Genomic DNA, 23,833 nt, shown 5'->3' on the forward strand with positions numbered 1-23,833 from the left:
AACAAATGCCATCCCGCTGATTATTTTCAAATTATTTCCTTAAATTTGCATTAAATGATTATTGATTAAAAGATAGTATTCAGCTGAAAAAAAATGTTTAAAAGTTTTAAATAATTAGTCATGGGAAATTCAATTTTATTGATTTTTATCCTGTCATATACCGATTTCTCGTTTTTTCTTTAAAAAAATCATTTTTTTTGAAAAATCAGAATCAGCTGACCCGCATTTTGAGGCAGTTACAGGAGCAGTTGGAGCTTGTGTTTTCCTCTTAGTTTTTGTTGCTATCATATTGTTTATATTGAGGTAAATATTCTTCAAACTTGCATATTCTATCATTGAATATAGACAATTTTAACCAGGGGTTTTATCTTATTATAATTCGGCAGTGTTTGTCGTCGATGTTGTGGTCATACTGTACTCAAAATTAATTTTGTATGAACCCTGAATCAGTTTTGATCAACAGTGGCTCAAAGTAATAAATTGAAGATTACCTTTACTCTGAGCCGGAGTTCAAAGTTCATTATCCGATGTAATAAAATGTAATGAGAAAATACTGCATACAAGGGTATTTTCCCTGTATACGTTAACAATTTTTGATTTTGACATCCATGCACGTTTTGTTTATTCGAGGGAGGTATGCAAATACAAAAACAGATTGTATTTTACAATTTGAACCTTTTTTAAAAAAAATGTTTGTTGCAGTACGATGGCAATTACATCATTTTGAGTATGTATAATATTGTGTATATAGTTTTGGATTTACATCATAGGCAGAGACGAAATAAAAGTAAAAAAACTGATGAAAGGGAGGAAACAATGGGATTTTCAACCATGGATGAAAACTTGATTAAAAGTAGCTATATATGAATTTGCAATGATTTATTTCTATATAAAACTTTAAAAACATTCTGGCATTTAAGAAAATGTCAAAATGTTTAATAAATCTACAGGTAAGAGAAAGACAGCTGATAAGACTGGAATCCAAAATGACGTTTTAAAATCTGATACAAAAGAAAGAAGTGAAGGTCTGATATCAAACTTAACTGGTTTGACAAAATGTCTTTCTGAAATCAAAAGTACCAAGATGGAAGAAGAATATAAGGTATGTTGAACAAAATATCGTAAATATCCAGCAGATGGATTTGACAGAACCGTAGAAAAAAGCCAGATAAATTAATTTATTAAATTCATTTAAACAGGCGATTCCAAAAGGAGAGTTACACTCATGCATTGAAGGGAAAAGACAGGAAAATAAATCCAAAAATAGATATACAACAATATTTCCATGTAAGATTTACTGATGACCGATTGATAAAGAAAATTTTCTTTTATTATAATCAGATAGATAGTAATATGGTTTAATTTATTAACTGTTCGATTATTTATTATTTACAGATGATCACTCTCGTGTTATTATCAATACAGTCGAGTCGAACTACATAAATGCCAACTATATCGAGGTTAGTTAACGTGTATCATCGTAACATTTGCTACATTTTTTAACATCATTACGGTAACCGTTTGTATAAAACATTGATATTTACCTGTGTCTTTATAACAGGATGTATTTGGAAAGAAAAAGTACATAGCAACACAAGGTAAATGATTCCTAAAACTAGAAACGTATATGCCCTGTCATACTTTTTTATTTTTATTTAAGATTTTTAGCTCACCTGAACCGAAGGTTCAAGTGAGCTTTTCTGATCACTTGTTGTCTGTTGTCCGTCAGTCTGTCCCTCCGTATGTAAACGTTTCACATTTTTTACTTCTTCTCTAAAACCACGGGCTTACATTTAACCAAACTTAATACAAAGCATTTTTATGGAAAGGGGATTTTAAAATATTAAAAAAGGGCGTAACCCTCTTTAAAACGGAGATAATCTTTAAACAGTGAGTATAAGGTGTGTGTCTTTAAAAAATCTTCTTCTCAAGAACCACTGCACCAGAAATGTCAATACTTACACAAGGTCTTGTATGTATAATGAAGATTTCAAAATGTAAAACTCGTCTAAGTCTATTTACGCTTAAAAAATACAATTATAAATACTGATCATTTATATCGCTGATTAGCATTACTGATCCAGGGGGCCCCTTGCACCCCAGGTGATGTATATATAGAGAGCCTCTGCGGAGGTATTATCTCGCATGCAAATGTACTGTTTAATAAATGCATATAAAAAAAAATGTAAAACTCGTGACCCTCGGACTAGAACTGGGGCCCCAGTCAGGGTTCAAAGTTAAACAAAGCATTCTTGCGGAAAGTGTTTAAAAATCTTTTTCTCATGAACCACTGCACCAAAAATGGCAGTATTTACACAAAAGCTTGTCTATATAGTAAAGATTCGAAATCGTAAAAATTTTTACCCTCAGACAAAACCTGGGGCCCCAGGTGGGGTTCAAATTTAACATAGAAACACGTAGGAAGAATGTTTAAAAAGTGTCCTTTCAAGAACCACTGCACCAGAAATGCCATTTATTTATATTAAAGATTGCTTATATAGTGAAGATTTCAAAATATAAAAATTGTTACCCTCGGACCAAAACTGTAGCCCCAGGCGGGGTTCAAAGTTTAACAAAGAAATACATAGGAAAATGTTTGAAAATTTTCATCTCTAGAACCACAGCACCAAAAATGATAATATGATCACCAGACTAATACTTGGCCCCAAGAGTGGTTTAAAGTTTTACGTAGAAATAATATAAGATATATTATTGAAATTTTCTTTTTGAGAACTACAAAGCTACAGTTTTTTGAGACTACTATGCAAGCATCTTAAGATTGTGTAGATTCTAAATTGTTATAGCCAACCATAAAACACCGACCAATACTGGGGCCCCAGAAAGGGGTTCAAATTTTAAAATAAATATCATATGCTATGAAATAGAATGTCACAAGGAACTGTTGTTCAGGTGAGCATTTTGGCCCATGGCCTCTTGTTTTGAATATCGATGCATTAATAGGTCCAAAGGATAGTACAATTGCTCAATTCTGGAGAATGGTCTGGCAAGAAAACGCAAGAATCATCGTTTGTCTTACAAATATTAGTGAAGCCAAGACTGTATGTTTAAATTTTTATTTTCTTCATGTTTAAAACAAATAATAGAGATTTCTTTTCGGTTTGTTGTCATGAAAATTTAAAGAGTTCATTGTATTAATTGTTACATTGCATTGCCTTAATGCAGCTATTGATCTACATTATAAGTGCTTTGTAATTGTTACCTTAGAAAAAATGTGCTAAGTATTGGCCGGACCTTAACGATAAACACATGGAAGGGGACATCAGCGTGCGCTGCTATAAAGAGCAACCCTATGCAGAAAATGTCGTCAGGCATCTTCGAATAAAAAACATTTCAGTAAGCTGAACAACTTTATTTGATACTTTCTATAATTATAAATTAAGACTATGCCGAGCTCATTTAGTTTCATTTTAAAAAGAACATATTAATGTCAAACTTAAGGAAATGCCCATGATTTCATTTTTCCATTAATCAAATAGAAACACTTTGATTTCTCTTGTTTTGATTCATATAACCTCTCGGTTTTCAAAAAGAATAACAACATTTGCAAATTGTACATAGGTTTTGATTTGCAAATCTCCCTCGATTAACTTATGGATGAAAATTAAATCAACCAAGACATAATCCTTAAAAGTTAGAAAAACTTATTTGCATCAGGGAATAGAGTTAGAAAAACAACAATACTTAAAAATAATGCATGGTTCTAAATTCAAAAATAAGTGTAAAGATCAAGTCTTTTTTACCACAAATTTTTATCTAGTTACAGCGATCAGAGATAAGGTAAAAGATAAAATAATAAAGTAACGAATGTTGGCGCATGTGTTTAGCTGATTTGTATCCTGGACGTTTCTATACTATTTGATGCATGGTGATATATTCTGGGCGCTTCCTCAGTACATCATGGTTATTATAATTGCTAATTATTCAAATATATATCACTTCAAATTCATAAGATAGGACAAGAGAGAAAAAAAACTCTGAGAAAAATTTAGCGTAACCTTAATACATTTATAAAACTGTTTAAGAAACAAATAAAAATAGTTCTATTAAATGCATGATAAATTCAAGTTCTAATATTTTGAGACCTTGATTGTATGATAAAATGAATTGCTCGACTTTTTACAAGCATTGGTTAAATTGTTTTAGAATTAACCCTTCGCTTGTTAGGACAGCATGTCTAATTCTTGTTTACAAATATAACGATGAAATTTTTATTATTAAAAAGTGTATGGCAGATGAACAACTTTTATCATGAAGTTATCGAAATTATCACCATATGGAGGGTAACGGATTTTAAGAAAGCTGCTCAAGAAAAAAAAAAAACAAAATGTTGTTTATTTGTACATTTGTTGTATTGGTTTGCAAAAAAATTGTTTCACATTTTATTTTAGATTTGATACCGTAAAATATTGGTTATACATGTACTTGAGTCAATGATTGAAATTGTGTTTAGATTGTCAAGTAAAACATTTTAAATTACCATTGTAATTTAACATTTCAAATTTTCAGGATAAGACAGAGCGAGACGTGTTCATGTTCCACTACACTCAGTGGCCAGATCACGGGGTCCCAGAACCTCTCAGTCTAGTTGTGTTCCATCGTCACTTGATGAAAACTGTAGAGAATCATCCCATGGGATACATTGTGGTACACTGCAGGTAATTTTCTCGTAAAACAGGCAGCTACATGAATATACTTATATGGTTGTTTGTATATGTTATGACCGTGTCCTAATGTATTACTTTATTCAAACAGTGCAGGTATAGGTAGGACTGGAACCTTTATAGCATTAGATGCCTTGTATAAGGAAGGGGAGAGAACTGGAAAAGTGAACGTTCCACAGTATGTAGAGAAGATGAGGAACGCCAGGATGAACATGATACAAGGAGAGGTAAGTCACTTTCAGTCATTTGATATAGGTAAGAATTTGTTGTAGAAAATATTCATTAAAATAAATTGATGGGTTTTAAACATTTAATTGATATATATCATATCTTAATCAATAACCAGTGTATCTGTTTGGTTTAAAGTATAAACTGTATTCCTTTTAAAGAAATAATTGAGATATTAATGATAAAATACCATTATATTAATGTTTTTGAACATATAACATTTTTGCTGAATATTTAAGAATTTGATTTATTCCACCAAGGATCAATACAAGACCGTATATATGGCGTTACTTGAGGCTTTCAGAGGACGACTCCGTGCTGTGCCAGTAGATTTTTTTCTAAAGGAATTTCAGGATCATTCTTGCTACTTAGATTATGGAGACGTTTCCAAACATTCGCCGTTTGTCTTAGAGTTTGAGGTACATGTTTTTTTGAAATAAAAGTAATTTGACAGTCCGTATCATAGAACTGGTTCTTTGCTCACCTGAACTAAAAGTTTTGAGCACCTTAAAGAGACAGTACGGCGCATCTTATCAAAAACCCGACTTGAAAAAAATTTCCAATCGGGTTTGGTATTTTTGTACTACTCATGAATGTATAAACTTTCAGAAAATTACAAAGTTCTTCGTGCAATAAATCTTATTATATCATTAAAATTAATAATCATGTATAACCTATCACATAAATACATTGCAACGTGTTCGGGGTTCAGCCTTCTATACTATTACGCATGCGTATTTACTGTAAACAAAACACATGCAGGGCTCGCGAAGAATCTCCTGGACAGGTTTGTTGATAAAAATACGTCTTTTTTACTGCTCACAGGTAAAACCTGTTCAAAGTTTTTAAAATAACCACAATTATTATTTTGTAAGCATGTATTTATCGTGTTTATCATAGGAGTTGCTACAACCTAAATCTATTTTTATAAATGAGGCCCCTTGAGGGTTATATGACATATATATGTCTATTCATTTTAAAATGAACCTGAATTGGTAAACCATTTATAAATTATCGAGTAAGAAAGGATGTGTTTCATTTAGGGAATCGCTTTAACCTCGTTTTCCATGATGACCGTAGTGGAACGACGATCTTGTAGTGTTTAACACGCGTCAATTACTTTCAATCAAAGTCCACGTGGTACAAATAAACGATATAAGATTATTTCGGTTTGTACGACCCTTGAATTTCCGGAAGCTCATAATTACGTTAATTAAGTATGTGAAAGGGTTTTCGTGTATTTCAACTATTACAATCAACGTTATTTCTTATTTCCTAACTATACAATAAGTAAATCTGAAGTTATTCACACATGTGTTTTCAGCTGTACTGTCTCTTTAATCATTCATATGGTTTTTTTTTCTCCCAAAACAGTTTCATAATTTTGACTTATTTGCATTAACCACGCAGCAAATTTGATTCAAGACATTCATTTTGTCATTTTAGAGGAGGTTGTTATTTGGTATGTGCTTATTGTTTTGTTTTTGGAAGACAAGATATGTTTAATTTATTCTAAATCAATGTATAGCCAATTTAAAATTGGTTGTTGATTGTTGACAAACTTATGCTAACTAACCCACTTTTAAATTGCGTTTCTAACACTACTGCATCCCTTTTAGGAACTGTTGTCCTTTAGAAAAGTGTATACACATGGTGATTATAAATCTGGAATGTCGAACATAGCAGCAAACTATGTTCCAAGTGTCTTACCAGGTAAATTGTCTGCTTATACTGTATGCATGTTGTGTGAAGCTTATGGCAAGCAATAAATACATGTTTAACTCTTTTTAACTGTTTTCAACTATCTTTACACTTGTTCAATGTGGGTGTGATCTTTATATCTATGGGTGATCTTATCTATATAATATGTTTGTTGAGGGTCACTTCGCACTAAGTATTTTGCTTGTTTCATATGAATGCAGTTGAGAGATACCTTTGTCCATTAACAACAGAAAATATATACTACAACGCAGTCTGTTTACAGGTAAAGAAATATACAATTATTATTGATAGTTAAAATATATGAGACCTGCATTTAGACTGGAAAATTAAATCTGGCTTTACCAGCTTTGGTGTCAATTTACTTAAATTTCTATATTACAATTACTATATTGTATCTCTCATATCTAAACAATGGCAACCAGATTTTTTGAACCGAATATTAATATAGAAATATAATGCATGATGTCTTTAAACATTATTTGCTTATCTATGGATTGATTTGTATGCCTCAAAAATCATTGAATTGCAGTCGTTTACCCGATGTGACCGATTCATCAGTGCCCAATTCCCTCTACCGGACTATACAGAACACTTCCTGACCCTTGTGAAGACTTACTATACATGTACCATCGTATCGCTGTATCCTCTAGGGGAAGTCAAATCGGTACAGTCTTGCATTCGTTTGCCTAAACTGCATGTATTAACACAAAGAATAATGCTATTTTTATTAAGGTTAATTAATAGCAATCGTTATTTAATTCATGTTCAGATCTATCCTGCTAGTATACTAGTATGCAGTAATAAAAAGAACATTTTAGATCTTATCTTGCAGACTTCTCTCTGGCTACCAACAAAGAATGAACAAAAAACCGTTGGACTTTTTACCATCAAATTGGCTGAGAGTACACAGGCAAAATATGTGGCCAAGACTAACATTACACTACAGCAAAAGGTTTCTCGCACTACGTACTCAGTTATACAATATACATACAAATATAAATAAATTCTGAACAAATGAATATAATATTGCAAAAACCTTGTCAACTATTTACAGGGAGGCAGCAGCATGCGAGTTGCTGTACTGGAGTGTAAAGGGTGGGAAGATGAGTATGACAGCAAGAGTAGAAGAATACTGATTGACCTTGTTCAAGAAGCCAAAATAGAGGAAAGGACCCATCCTACTGGGAGAATACTTGTCCTCTCCAGGTTTGATTTATTCAAGCATACGCTCTTTGATTAGCAACAAATCCCCAAACAGTGATTCGATTCTGTCTTAATCTGTTTTGATAAATACTAGTAGAAGAGTTGATTCGTCAAACTTAATGCAGATCAGAGTAGCAAATATGAAATAATGTAAGTTTGTTAACAGCGATGGTGCTAAACGGTGTGGTCCATTCTGTGCTGTATTTAACGCCCTGGAACAAATGATGATGGATGAAGAAGTGGACTTATTTACCATCACACGACAGCTTCAGACTCGGAGACCAGAGTTTTTGTCTAGTCTGGTAACATAAAACTGTTTTTATACATTGTAGCTGTCGTGATTATTCCATTTTTTATGTTCAGAAAACCGGTGATGCTATTAATGTTTGTATTACATATTTGATGGCTGAAATCGATCATTACAGTTAATGTCACACCAAAGGTTTTTATAATTAGTAATTAACATAGTGTTTTGATATTTAAATTGTATCAAGAAAGCAGCATCTGTGTATGAACAAGATGTATAATTTGTTTATTAAGGTTTTCCGCTCTCAGCGGAAAACCTTACTATTATTCTGAAAAATTTTCAAATTTCTTATTATTTTTTTTTTCTTCTAGACGCCAACTTTGATCCTTAATATCTCGCTCGTTTGTTCACTGATTGTATTGAAATTTTCAGGACTGATAACATGCCGCGTGATGTTGTCGTTGCATATTTTAGTTGAGGAAAATCCATATCCGGTTTTGAGTTATTCCCCTTTTAGTAAAATTTAACGACTTCTTTTGTCCAGGGGGGTTTAGCTATAACGATGACTGGCAGAGTCTCAAAGATGGGCTGGTTTAGAAGCTAATACATTGAATTTGTGCGAGATATATTTCATTTATTATTTAAATGCAAATAAAAGGGGTGGTATAGATGTTGAAACAAAGGTAAGAAAAAAATTCAAAAAAATTCGCGTATTTTCCGTGTTAGTTTTCTACCTGATAAAAATTTGTTATAACATGTATCTTAAAAGTTGTTGGTCTTATCCAGACCTTTCATTCGGTATACCGAAAAAGGGGCTGGCCCATATAATTAGGGAGTTAGAGGCGTCCAAAGTTTCTTGTCAATAACTTAAAAAGGAATAAAAAATTTTAATGCATTATTGAAGCAAAGTTGTAAAGAAATTAATTTTGAATCCTTCCATGGTATTCAATTTAATGTTTTCGTAATTTATAGTCAGTATTTGCAGAAACAATTGTTGTCAGTTCGGTCCATTTTTGTGGGGGTGCGCACGTTTATGAGGTTATGAAAGGACTTCTTGTAATGCACTAACTGATAAATGTAGCGCGCAAAAATAATTCCACATAAAATTCCCAAATGTTTTTATTCATATGTACATTTTCATTTCATAAAGATGAACCTCTCTGACCTTATTTTTGTTGTTTGTTTCATAACTGTGCCCCTGTCTATATTTAGATGCATTACGAGACTCAGGTAACCGATCGATAGGAGAGTCGCTCGCTGTATTCATGGCCGTCGCCTAGACGACAGTGCATGTGCTTGTAGAGCTGGACGTTCACGTTTAACGCCCCACTGTGTTACTTTGAATTGTTTCAATACTGGGAGATGTGTTAATAAAATGGTTCCAATACATGGTAATTAAACTCAAATTTTCTACAATACGTATACACGGCCGTCTTATAAAGCACAATGTGTATTACTGACATGACAAATGTACGCGAACGCGGGATTGCTCCCGATAGAACATTTCTTTTAAAGCAAAAAAAAATACTGATTTGCAATGGACATAATATAATTATCATCGTGGAGATGATTTTAAAAAGTGAATGTAATATTCGTATACGATAATATTTGAATCCTAAGCCGCTAGTTTTAAGTTACTATTATTAGGGATAATAATTATGACTTGCCCCGCGTTTCGCGTTTTTTACTTGCAAAACATCTACAAACGAAAATACCAAACAACCTTCAGCAGCAACTTATAAATTATTTATTCCATACACAATTCTAAAGAGGTAATTTAATAAATTTTATAAATGCTTTATACTTGTACTCGCTATCTTCCATGGAAAAAAGTGGCATGGAAAAAATGTTGTTCAATGTTCATCAAATACGCTGTAGCCTTAGCAATCGAAAATAATTAACAAACTGTATATTGATAGATTGACATATCAACAAACATTCAGACCTGCAATGTGTTTTTTTACAAGTTCTATTAAATGTAGACCTAATGACTGAATTATTTACCGTTTTCCGTCTGCGTTATTTTGAATCACGTGTGTACGTTATGTGTAGCCATATAGATGAACACTTTAAGTGTTTAATTTTTAAAAGAAATTGTGTACATGCAGAGCAATGCAATGCTAGGACAATTAAATTTCAACAATGTATATGGTGAGGCCGGTCGGACTGATACTGGTTCTGCTTGTTCTACAAATAGCGAATGTAAGACGAAGTATTGGGGGTGTTATATTTTAAACAAATATAAGTATTGCTTTCTTAAAAGCTTGCATTACTCAACTTAGTATTTTATCGGAAGCATTCTTAGTTACCTTAGCTGCATATATGTACCAATGCCAATGAACTTTATTCTCAATAAACTGTGTTTACAGTGTAGAGAAGATATATACAAAAATTACATTGTGAAGGAGGATTAGTACATGTACACGCTCGGTCTGTATTCCGGAAAAATTGACTACCATCCGAAATTTTTCATACAAGGTCTACACACTTGCAGCTAACATTACCTTTGAAAATACATTTTAGAATTTGCCGCTGTTTATAAATGTTTTAAAAAGACGCGCAGAATCAAGTGGTAATATGTCGTTTGATATGGGATTTATGACGTCTATTTATATTGTTTTCATTAAAATTATTTCAAGCTTGTGGGTGGAATGAAATCAGTTTCACATGTTATATGATATAAAGATGTCCTCTCACCACTTTTTCTCGCAGCAACTATTTTTTAAAAATTTACATACAAAAATTGAATTATCATGGAGTTGCCCCCCCCCCCCCATTGTGGTAGCATGTAAAAAAAATGATATGAAAATCATGAAATTATGGGTGAAATTTTGACAATTTTGAAAAAATCAAAATTCTTCTTTTTTTCTTTTTTTTGCTTGTCAAGATTTGTTGGATGAGTTTGCCCCCCCCCCCACACACACACTTTCAAAAACGATGCTACGTGTCTGGAAATTACTCATTTCTTTATTCCCTTCTTTAATAAACAAAACAAACCAACAAACATAACCGATCCAGATAAATATAATTACATGTATCAAAAATAAACTTCAAAAACAAACTACACATTCATCCATCACCCACAATATTGCCTTTTCGATATTTGTCATCGTTGTAGACCCGTGTAACAATCTGTTAAGTAGGTGCTTGCACGACAAAGAACCCCTTGCTGATCTACATTTTCATTAACGCATACAAAGAAAAAATATATTTTGATTTATTTTTGAATTTCTTTTGATGTAAAAAAAAAAAAAGAGAACAAATTGGTTCTCAGTCTCTCTTTATGCCTGTTTGTTAGCGGTTAATCCAAGTTCATTTCGAATATCCTTTTGTAATTTAAAAAATGCGATGTAATTTTTTTTTATGCAATATTTCGGATAAAGCAATGAACAGTTGTTTCTTGAAATTTTATTAGACCATAAAATTGTAAAATGGTAACATTGAAAATTGTGCCCGATTTCTTTCTTTTTTTTAAGGTAAAACTTTATTGATTTAAAAAATGATTCTTTGAGACAAACAAATTGACATAATCAATAAAAGTTTGACAATCTCTAACTGCAGGACTGTAGCTTTTAGTCTGAAAAAGAATCGGATGGACGACCTAGGACACAGATCGTCCATCCGAATTTCTTGAAAATTGCCATTTCTTTCGTACGCGGACGCAATACTCACCGAGACTAAATGGTTCGTATCTTAAGTTTCAACTGCTTTGAAAGATAATATTGGTTTTCTGATAATTATGAACATGAATAATTAAATAAAAATGGTTAAAACTACAGGAAAATTACCGGCACCGGTCTTCTCCATGCGCGGATCTAGAAGGGGGGGGGGGATCTGGAACCCCCAACCCCCCCCAGAAAAATTTCTTTCAATTACGTGTACATTATAAACTTACCAAATATGCCTCGGACATCCCTTGGCAAACTCAAAAAACCGTCTGACTTTTCAACCCCCACCCCGGAAAAATTTTCTGATCCGCGCATGTTTCCCCTCCTCGGAATACAAAATTATTCTTCAAAACCCCCTTTAAAATTTCCAGGATATCCGCATATATACTAAGAGATTCATTGGCGCTTGCGTTCGATAAACATGCGTGTAAAACGTTTGCCAATGGTCTTTTTACCTTCGTACCGGGCATAACTATGTGAATAAAATGCGGCGAATCAAGCTAGAGACAACGTGTTAAGATCTGTATTTGCTTATAAACATGTAGTATCATCGTGCAAAATGCACTGTTCAATTATGATTTATTTTTTACTTTACTTGTAAAATTCAACATCTGTTTCGAATATTTTTTTCTCACAGTTTATTTCTTACAAAGTTACTTTTTTATTTAGTGATTGACACTTTTCAGACTTTATATGTGATTTCAAAGAGATAGAGTGTCATGTCTCAAGGACTGTTTATCTCTTAAAACAACATTGTGCAATTATCAGATTTTCATTTCTTGGACATCAAAGACTCATTGAGTTTATTTAATTATTTTATATCTGTGAACCTTTCAGTCAGCTTACTTATATCATTACCTGTCAATTTATACTCATTGTTAAGATTCTTATAAATAGTTATGTACAATTGTCAATGCGCAGTCTGGAATACGGCGGCCAGCCCCGGCCACGTCCGACTCTCCCAGAGTCTTGAGTCCGGAGGCTACTACTGGCCATATCCGACTTGTTTGTAACATGTCTGTCTGTTAAATTGTTATAATGTTGCCATCGTTAAGTCTCGTCCAATTAATGTGGAATCCTGTATCAATTGCCTTTTATTTCTCTGGAACTGTATACTGGTGGACCTTCGGGAATACGGCAAACCTACCCTTCGTTTTAGCTTACAGCCCACAGCGCGCCACAACCTTATACCTTATACACTTTACGCCAACATTCCCTCACCCGGTTTGTACTGCACACGACCGATGCAGATCCAGACGAATTCTCTAGCACCGTAAAATCTACGCGGTCACAGAAATATTATACAATTATTTAATGCTTGAGCAGTCAATAGACCAGAATATTTTTCCCGAGGTGCATGGAACAGCTCAGTATGATCTATTGCCCGAGGCCAACGGCCGATGGCAATAGATCATACTGAGCTGTTCCCTGCACCAAGGGAAAAAAATTCTGGTGTATTGACTGTTCAAGCATTAAATAATTGTTTTATTACCTAATTCCTTTTTTTAGTTTTCGGGGATTACAATTTGCATATTGCAGATGGTTTTCGTGCCATTATGCAATATACTAAGATATTTTTTTTCATCTTTTACATGCACAGAACCTGTTGCATGCATTACAACATCTCAATTTAATAGTAGTTTAAACAAAAGAAGGGGGGCTTAAACCCATTAGATTTTAAATAGTCTTTTACATTATTTGAGGCTTTAAAGCTGTTGATTATTTAATACTCCATTTTGATAACATTGAATTTGGTTTCACCAAGTACTAAAAACAACGTCTATGTAAAGGAATATACATTCCCTGAGAACTATCGAAAGGATGTAACATTAACATACCCGCGTTCTGAAATACGTTGCCGGTCCAATAGATTGCAGTCTATTGACCGGCGGTCCAATAGATCGCAGTCTATTGACCAGCGGTCTAATAGATCGCAGTCTATTGACCGGCAGTTCAAAATAGACGCAAATATTTAATTGGTAATAAAACAACAAAATCCGTTTAATTAGGTAATAAAATACTTTGTTTCTCAGTGTTTGTACATCTAATATTGTACTATGGTCAGCTATAAATTTTTTGTAATACGTCACAAGTATGACGCAGCTACGACGGAAAACCTAATCGTTGCTTGCAACGAGCTCGTCTCTAGTTATATTTCTTTTTTTAAAAAGGAGTATAATTGTGTGAACTATTTTGTTGTTGTTTTTTTAGGAGGAATACCAGTTTTGTTTCGACACGATTTCAGACTACCTACAGAATGACACTTTGTATGCAAACATTTAGACTTTTGGAAAACATTTCGGAGTGTTGTTCAACAAAACAATTTTATTTAGTGCTCAGAATCTAGTACATGTATACAACATTCTGGATCAGTCTGTGATGAACAATAGGTTTCCCTCTATTTTATACTACATTAGATTTTTTTCCATTCAAATGAAAATTGTGTTGTGTTTACTAGCAGAATTGTTTTCTATTCATTTATGAAAAATAATATCTGATCATTGAATTAATTTAGATGAACTTAACATTTGTGTTCAACTATTAGACCTTGAATAATTTGAATCAATGAAAATACTTGCTAACTGTGTTATGCTGTAAAGTTTACATATAGAAAGTGTCATCTCATTTACACATTCTTATATTTTTAATTGTTGGCTGTTATATTTTTTGTTGCAGTTGTTTTATTGCATGCTTATTTGTTTGTTTTTTATTGTTGAATTTAGTGAATATTGTTAAAATATCGTCAATTGTTTTCCACGTAATTTCATGTCAAGCAGAACATAAATCCCTACATTTTGCATTAGTACGGACATAGTTTATGTTTGTTGATTATTTCTATCACTTTGATAAAACCATATCTCTATCGGCTTCTACAAATTTATTTATAAAATTATTTTTGTATATTTTTATATTTTGCCTTGTTTTGAGATTTAAAATCTACAGTGTTTTAAAAAAATGTGTTTGATATTTGTAAAATTTGAACCAAATGCTTTTTTATAGTTTATGCAAGAAAACAAATTAGAGCTACATGTAATGAGATACTGGTTTTCATGATAAACCCACGTACCTTGTCTGTATGTTGATTTTCCTACTGAATGGACACTAGATAGTCAGAAAACATATTAAAGCGATATTTAAAATTTAATGTAATTCAAATAATCATCTTGACTATTGCACAGATTAAGTTAAAAAAAAAAAGAACATTGTGCAGTTGAAGTTAATTTTCAAGAACAAGGAGATATCATAAACATTTAAGACAAATAAGTAGAATCAATATATGATGCATAATTTCTAGAATAGAGGTGACCCAAAATGGCTACCCAAAAACACAGGAATGACCCTCTTTAAACTACATTAAAAACTACCTTTCCGCGCAATGTTCTTGTCAACCAAGTCCAATAACGATAAATATAAACAACTGACTGATCGCAGTGCACTTGTCGATGTGACGTTATACTGTACATTTTGACGCATATTTTGTGTAGAGAGAGCCGGATTAGACATATTTTTAACATAGATAAATGCATTTTATAAATGAACAGAGCATAATCTTATAACAATTATTTAACCATCAAATCATATCTATTATGTTTGTTTTGATTCTACATGTGATTAGTTTTTAGAGCATGTATTATTTTGTTTCTAGAGTGTTTAATGTACAAGTTCGATGTGATTGACATTGGGAAGCCTATCTAAATCCGCTTTTTACAAGGGCATACACTAAACAGATCATTACGATCTTTTGGATATAAATTAAGGGAATTATTAATTTATTACAAAGTGATGCTACTTTGATGAAATCTAAAGAATGAATTAATAAATATGTAAAATATTAAGCCAAGCTCATTTTGAAAACAGCCGGAGCTCTTTTCTTTGATATTTAATCTAATATAAGATGAACTCTTTTCAAAGCAGCAGCACTTTTTAGAATCTACCAGAAAAGCAGAATTTGATTATCATTTAAATTTTTAATTCAAATAAGGGTATGTCCTTGTGATATTGAAATTTGTTTATGACCCCCACTAGGTAGAATTATCAACACATGTTACGTGACTATTGATTCAGGGGACCACACTAAGTGTCAAACAAAGTAGCATTTACTATACTGTTTCATTCAATAACACATTTATGTCATGATAAAATTACTTTACATAAATATTATGTAATAATAGATGCATCGTTTTATGAACGTTTAAATCCGTGTTGTAATCTATCCTGTATCCAAGTATATCCTTTGTACCCACTGTACCCTTTCCTTCAGCTCATTTGTTAGACAAAAATAAAGACTTCTTAACCCTTGTATCACTTTTTTAAATTGTTGTAACCTATCTTTCAAATTTTATAATGCCAATTAAACTATCTTAAATAAAGTAGTAAAGGAAAAATTTCATATTTACAGATTTTAGTATGGAACTATATTTTGTTGCGGAAGGTTTTTAAGAAGAAAATGAACATTTATCATAACTCAGTTGTTTTAGAGTGCCGTCCCTTTAGCTTCCTTATTTTCAGTGCAATCAAAATTCCCAGATATTTTTTGCATTAGGATATCTTTATTTTGTTACAAAAAACATAATTTTACATTTTTTCAATTTTTCTATCGACACATATTTGCAAATTTAACTTATATTTCATAAATGTCAAGGAAAAATAAATCCCAATTTTTGCCTAAAATCAGCCAATGTCATGCTATATCTCAAATTTTACATAATAGACCCATACTTTTTGTTTTATTTTCTGAAATTTTAAGATTTTTCTGTCAAATTTATCATAATTTGAGAAAAAGTTTGAGACTTTAAAAAAATTTTCATTATATGTTGAATTGGTAATGGATAAAATGAGCTTTTTATGAAAGGTCAAACTATCAATTAGGTGAGGAAATTGTAACATTTTTCTTGATGATTATTCTAATTATATTTATTTTAAATAGAATAAATTTGTATTTGATGCCAAGGTTCATTCCGATAATAAAATTTAGAGGGAAAAGCGATTTATGTGCAATCTGCAATTTCAGTGCAGAAAGGTCATAATAAATACACCGTAGCGCCAAATGAAGCATATAGACCCCAAAATTTTGTTTTTAATTTTGGTTAAGCTATGTGTGTAGATTTTTAAAAAATACTTTAGAAAAAAAACTTTAAGACTTTTGATAGCAGGACCCAACGTCCTTAATGTTTTCGAACCCATAACAATCGGAAATAATTTTATTAATTAGCATTTTTGACGACTTGTTGTTTCGTATGATGTTATTGTTAACATTTCCCGTACTTTCTGGTCGGCGCGACCGCAAAGTAAACCTGAACAGTGCTGCGTTTAAGGAAGTGATACAAGGGTTTAGAAGTCAATATTTTTGTCGAAGATAAAAAATCAAACAAGTTGCTGTCCTTTAAAAAAGGACTATAATACGTGGACCATTTGCATGTGTTTCCAACGAAAACGTGAAAGCCTTAAGATTATCAGAGATTCCACCGACTCTAGCCCTCTGCTTTTAACCACTAAATTTGTACGTTGTATTACGTATACATGTATGTATAGCCCTGACTTTTTATCTCAGAATTTATGGGATTCATACTTCTAAAATAATTTTGATCTATCTATGAATGAAGTTTGCATGTAAAGTATCAGGCATTCGGTGAATTCTACTATTTGCGCACACATTACGATTCGCACTACTTTGTTAACTATGCAGTGACAGCTTTTTGTAAATTAAAAATGTCATATTTTGATGCATTTTTCTTGAGATTCAAACTTTTATAGTGACATAATTATTCAATCATACTTAAATACTTAAAAAAATTTAATCAGGAAGTTCTCTAACCTCGACTACTATAAATGTAAAGTTAAGTTACATGTATTCGGAAAACAACAAAACACTGCAAATTATGCTATTTGATGCATGTTGTATACGTAGTTTCGGCATAACATTAACTTATTTCATAATACTGATAGTTCATATCACATGCCAATCATTTCTTTGAAAGGAATACTTTAAACTTATGTGTGCATATGGCACGGAATCCCGATCCCGATTCAGATAAACGTGTTAGCCTGGTTCCCTGAGCTACCCATTACGCACAGGAACCAAGCTAGCTCATGCGCAGGCTGAATTTTCCCCATAGCATCCGGTTTATAACCTCGCTTATATATTTTCTGCGTGGACCTCAGGGTCCACGATGTAAATGAACTGACGAAAAGGGTACAGTGGGTACACAGGGTGCACTTGGATACATGATAGGTTACAACACTATAAGAAAGTGATACAAGGGTTTAGAAGTCTATATTTTGTTCTAAGTAAGAATTTAAACAAATGAGTTGTAGGAAAGGGTACAGTAGGTTACAACACTATTCAAGAGGGATTTTATGTATCCCATTCTAATTTATATACAAATATTGTTTTTAGAAAGTATTGTTAAGGTATCCCACTCCTCAATGTCCTTTTATCAAGAATTTCTTGAGAAGTATATCATTGAAATCTGTAGACAAAACACACTTAAAAAATACAAAGATAATGGGTAGTCAGTGTTCATCTATCTGAGTTATGGCCAATTTAATTTGACCTTTTTGCACCTAAAATGCTATTTTAGCCTGATTAGGATTTGTTGTCACTATTTTTTGATAAAGCAAACTTTTTTCTTGAAATATTACTTATAATTATGTGTAATGGTGACACTGAATAGAGGTCTTACGACAAAAATTTGTACCAAGCTGCATAAATTTGTGTGTGACCTTTTTGCACTTAAAATAGACAATTTCTATACTAGTTACAATTTGATTTGAAATAAAAACATTTCGAGTATCAAGAACTCTACAAGAATTATCCAGTTTGCCTAGATATGTATTCAGTATCATTTTGACATAATAAAACACAGGGGTTAGGGATGTCAAATTTTAGATACATGGCTTCAAATGGCAAAATGTCAAAATCTCGATTCAAAAAATTCTATATATTTGCATGATGTCATGCTAAACGTCCATCACTCTCTTAAATTTAGTTTTGTACAAGTCTCACATGACCTACAGAACATGTCACAAACCTATCAAATGTTAAAAATGTGAATAATGAAAAAAGTATAATAAAAGGAAAAATATATATTGAAAATTCATAAAATTGCTTGTTTCTGTCATTCTCGACTAAAAAACCTTTCGAACGAGAAAATAGTTCCCGTAAAAACTTGTTTGTTTCTTGAATTCAAATGGATTTTCTTTATAAATGTTGTGTAATTATGAAATGATAATATATATCTGTGAGGTTTAGATTAATAAAATTATATTCCTTAAAAATATAATGAACATCTACGCAATGAAATCAAAACGTGAGGAGTGAGATACCTTAAGCCAAAGAGGACCAACTTTTTTAAATAAGTTCTCATTGATCATTTATAAATAAACCAGACCAATTTGCCCAGCGGACATTTGAAACAAGAGGTTTTCACTGTTGATTGCATTTTGCAAATGAAATTAAGTAGCTCATGATCATATTTTAGACTTAACTGTCCATTTATAGTTCTGTGTAATTAAAACGCTTGACAAACAAATCTCTATGTAATTAAATAATTAAAAAATAAATGTCAGGAGTTTTATTTTCTTTATTTTTTTATGGGGGGGGGTTGGGTTTTTTTTGTCTTGTTAATCATAATTATTTCCTGATAGAGGGTCTTTACTAGTGATTCCAAAAGTCTACAGAGGTATTGTAATTTGCTTTTACAGCTGATTTAAAGATCACTGCATTCGGTGAGGGTTGTAATGACCCATCTTACATCGCTGCATTATCAGTTATAGTTTTTGGCAGCTTTGTATTAGGCAGTGTGTGCATATTATTCATGTGGTAAGATTTCTATTGCGAATTGTTTCTTTTAAAAATATTTCCAAAGCAAAAATATGACCGACTAATCAAAATTATATTCAATAATTTATATCACTCTTTGCGTCGACTAGTAACTTAAATCACGTAGTGAAAAAGTCGAGTTTGTCGAAAATATTTTTGAAATGAAGCAGACATGTTTACAAAATATTATAGATAAAAAGATTGAGTGGTCGAATTGTTTTATTTCAGGAAATATTACAGACTAGTAAAGAAGGTTCGTTCTTTGCAATATACCTCTATAATAAGGACATCGACGCAAGACAACAATGCAAACACTTGTCAGCAATATGAAGAACTACGTATATCAGACAGTACAAACCACAACATCGAATTTAGAAACTAAAACTAATAGTATTATTAACAATGTCGGACTTTTAAGAAAATTATAATTATTTGATTTAGATGAAATCAATTTTTTTTAATCATATCGCGTTTGTATTTTCAGTGCTCAAATCAAAGAATCGAAAGTAAGATTCCGATTATATTCAAATAATAATATATATTTTAGAGAAGTATTGCAGTGATAATATGAATAATAGTATGTGTTTGTCTAAAACGTGAAATTGTATTTGTAAGATTGTGAGTTTTGAACTTTTTGACAATTTTTTACTTTTTGAACAATATGATAAGTAAATGTTATACAATGATGTCTTCTGCAAATGGTAGTTGCACTCTGTCTACAACATCATTTTGAATCACAATTAAACATTAGTTGGTGCACACGCAATTTAAGAAAGTCGAACAGTATTTATAGGGCGTTAGGGTGGGAATAAAATGCCGTTACTATAACATCCGGAATTAAAAATGTGTTCTGGACTGTCACGTGCTATGAACACTGAGGGACGTGTTTTTCAGGGCTCCTAACGTTTTGACAAATTTTGGATATTTACGCCAGTGATTAACTTCCTGTTTTGACTGGAAGACTTCGCATATAGATAAGTGTATATACGTTTCTCTTGGATACAATACAAATTGAAAATTGTACAATACAAATGGAAAATTATAGAATACAAATTGAAAATTATACAATACAAATGGAAATTATACAATACAAATAAAAATTATACAATACAAATGAAACTTATACAATACAAATGAAACTTATACCATACAAATGGAAAATAATACAATACAAATTGAAAATTATACAATACAAATGAAAGATTATACAATACAAATAGAAAATTATACAATTCAAATGTAATTTATACAATACAAATGGAAAATCATACAATACAAATGGAAAATTATACAATACAAATGAATATTTATATAATACAAATAGAAAAGATCGAATATTGCAACGTTTGACGGGCATACACTAAACAGATCATTTTGATCTTTTTGGATATAAATTAAGGGAATGTTAGATTTATCAAAAAGTGCTGCTGCTTTAATGAAATCTACCGAATGAATTTATAAATATGTAAAATATTAAGTGAAGGTCATATGAATTCGAACCGGAGCTTATTTCTTTGATATTTATTCTAATAAAAGATTAACTTTATACAAAGCATCAGCACTTTTCAGAATCTACCAGAAAAGTAAAAGTTAATTATCATTTGAATTTTTTAATTTAAATAAGGGTATGCCCTTGTAATATGGAAATTTGTTTATGATCTACATTCGGGAGATTTATCAACACATATCACGTGACTATCATTTCAGGGGACCACTCTAAGTGTCATATAAAGTAGCATTTACTGTACTATTTCATTTACTATCACATTTACATGTATATCATGGTAAAATAACTTTACATAAATATTTTGTAATAATAGATGCATCGTTTTATGAACGTTTAAATCCGCTGATATTTTCATAGAAATCCTTAACAGTGCTGCGTTATATATCCAATTATGAGTCTTATTGGTGAGGCCCTACATTGTCTACAGTTTGATCGCAATCTGTGGGGCATTTATTTGAAAAAATTAGAAAGCCGAAACAAACTGTTAACATGACATAGAAATCTACGACGTTTCTGCTTCTTTTTACGACACAAATCCGTATTCTTCGGGGGCAACTTCAGTGTCTCTAAAAATACGCATATGTGATCTTCCATTATCAGTTGACGAATCTGCCGTTCATGAAATGTTAAATAAAGTGAAAGTCAAACTCGCAACCAAAATACTGTACGAAAAGATTCGTCACCCAGTTACAAATAAAATGACTAGGATTCTTAATGGTACACGTTTCATGTATATTGAGCCTCTACCAGCTGGAGAAAGTCTTCCAAAATTCAATTCATGTGCAGGTCTTTGTTGTAAAATATTGCACTTTGGCCAGCCAAAGAACAGCCACATACTTCTATGCACAAACTGTTGGAAAACAGGTCATACAAAATCAATATGTAAGAACTATTCTTGCTGCAAAGTATGTCAGAAGCCTGGTCATTTACCGGGACAAAAAGAATGTCCACACTATGAAATCCAGAAGCATATAGCTCCATTCAGCGGATCACAAGACGTTCTGTCTAATTTTTACCCATGCAAATTGGATATCTACGGCGTCAAACATAAATCCGCCGAACATGCGTTTCAATACACCAAAGCGATTCGTTGTGGTGATTTAGATGCTGCGAGTGAAATAACAGCTGCGGAAGACGCTCTTTCAGCTATGCGACTCGGGAAAAAAATTAAAACGAACGAACAATTGAACGCCACTAAGGAGGCAGTGATGGAAGAAATTATTGAAAATAAAAGCGTGCAAGTAAAACTGTTTCAAGAAAAAATACGATCTGCTAAACAATCTACCACGTTCGTAGAAACCACCTACAACGACGAATGGGGCTCCGGTCTGGATAGGACAGGGACAATCAACACAAAACACGATAAATGGCCTGGTAAGAACACCTTAGGAACGATCATTAAAAAAGTGGCGAAAAAAGTTCGCAAAAGAAAATTAAGTGATAACGCACCGAAAGCACAAAAACAAAGCCGCGAACAAGCAAGGCAACAAAACATCGTTGACATGTTGAAAACATTGCGTGCGGCATCAGACAGTGATGCATCTAGCTGCAATCCCGACTCCGAGAGTTCGGAATCGGAGGGTGAGACCTAGGTTAGGTAATCTGTATTTTAAACTACATATGAAAGTTATTGTTATATGTACTGTAGTTTACATAAGAAAAAATAGTTGAAAAACGAATGAACTAAAAAGAACCTATGTCAATGCATCGATTACTATTACTATTTGTATTTTTTTCTTTTTAATATTTTGAATTATGGTTTTTATATATAAACACATATAACATAAAGTAATACAAAACCTTTGAGAAATGAATGAATTAAATATACTGTCAGTCAATGTAAGAGGATTAAGTTCTAGTGAAAAAAGATATAAGATTTACACATGGTTAAAAGAAAAAAAAGTAGATGTAGCTTTTCTTCAAGAAACTCATTTTATTCAAAAATTTGAAAACAAATATAATTTTTATTTGGATGGATCATCTGTGCATGCATTTTCAAACTCTCAGTTTAGCAGAGGGGTCACTATTCTTTTTCGTAAAGAACTTAATTTGGTAATTCAAAATACCTACCGTTCGGAAGATGGTAGAAAACTTTTAGTAAACGTAAAAATAGATTATAAAAACTTCACGTTTGTAAATATATATGCACCAAATGATGATTCAAAACGTACGGCTTTTTCGAAAGGATGAAAAGATTTATTACACTGTATTCTTTACAAGAAAGCGATCAATATTTATGTGGTGATTTTAATTGTTCCTTTGAAAGAAAAAATGATAAATCGCACAAAAAATTAGCAGAAATTATTACTTATTTAGATCTTGTAGATATTTGGAAACAAAAAAAAATTTAATACAGAGGGATATACTTGGTGTGATTCGGAAAACAACCCAAAAAGCAGAATTGATTTCATATTTATAAGTAAATTAGCCTCTGAATTAGTGGAAAAAAATTCAAGTTAAACGCATTCCAGGTACTCATAGTAAAGGAAATAGAATGAGCGATCACCGTTTTTTGAAAATAATTGTTAAAATTGATAAATTAGAAAGAGGCCCAGGGTATTGGAAACTAAATGCACCACATCTTGAAAACGATGAGTATAGAGAAGGAATAAAAAATATTTTTAAAGATCTTGACAGTTCACTAGATGCTTTTTCTAAATGGGAAACTTTTAAACTCAAAGTACGCGACTTCTCAATAAACTTCGCAAAAAAGTTATCAAACAATATAAAATCAAAAAAACAAAATTTGGAAAA

At 32.0% G+C, this 23,833-nt stretch overlaps 2 protein-coding genes across 2 annotated transcripts; both read left to right on the top strand.

Moving 5' to 3' along the window:
- The first annotated feature begins 192 nt into the window (after window positions 1-192).
- LOC128164410 (receptor-type tyrosine-protein phosphatase alpha-like) lies at window positions 193-16,061 on the top strand. The gene is made up of 18 exons (XM_052828206.1): window positions 193-303; window positions 771-853; window positions 951-1,102; window positions 1,200-1,287; window positions 1,396-1,460; window positions 1,562-1,598; window positions 2,962-3,059; window positions 3,226-3,354; window positions 4,528-4,676; window positions 4,774-4,909; window positions 5,171-5,329; window positions 6,530-6,623; window positions 6,833-6,894; window positions 7,162-7,296; window positions 7,465-7,584; window positions 7,687-7,838; window positions 8,002-8,137; window positions 13,962-16,061. The coding sequence occupies exons 2-18, from the start codon at window positions 817-819 to the stop codon at window positions 14,031-14,033; spliced, it is 1,821 nt and encodes a 606-aa protein (XP_052684166.1). The 5' UTR covers window positions 193-303; window positions 771-816; the 3' UTR covers window positions 14,034-16,061.
- Window positions 16,062-21,777: 5,716 nt separating this feature from the next.
- LOC128166011 (uncharacterized) lies at window positions 21,778-22,671 on the top strand. The gene has a single exon (XM_052830930.1). It carries the CDS (start codon window positions 21,778-21,780, stop codon window positions 22,669-22,671), a length of 894 nt encoding a protein of 297 aa, XP_052686890.1.
- Window positions 22,672-23,833: the final 1,162 nt, after the last annotated feature.

The sequence above is a fragment of the Crassostrea angulata genome, chromosome 10, assembly GCF_025612915.1.
Source record: "Crassostrea angulata isolate pt1a10 chromosome 10, ASM2561291v2, whole genome shotgun sequence".
In the NCBI taxonomy this organism is placed as follows: domain Eukaryota; kingdom Metazoa; phylum Mollusca; class Bivalvia; order Ostreida; family Ostreidae; genus Magallana; species Magallana angulata.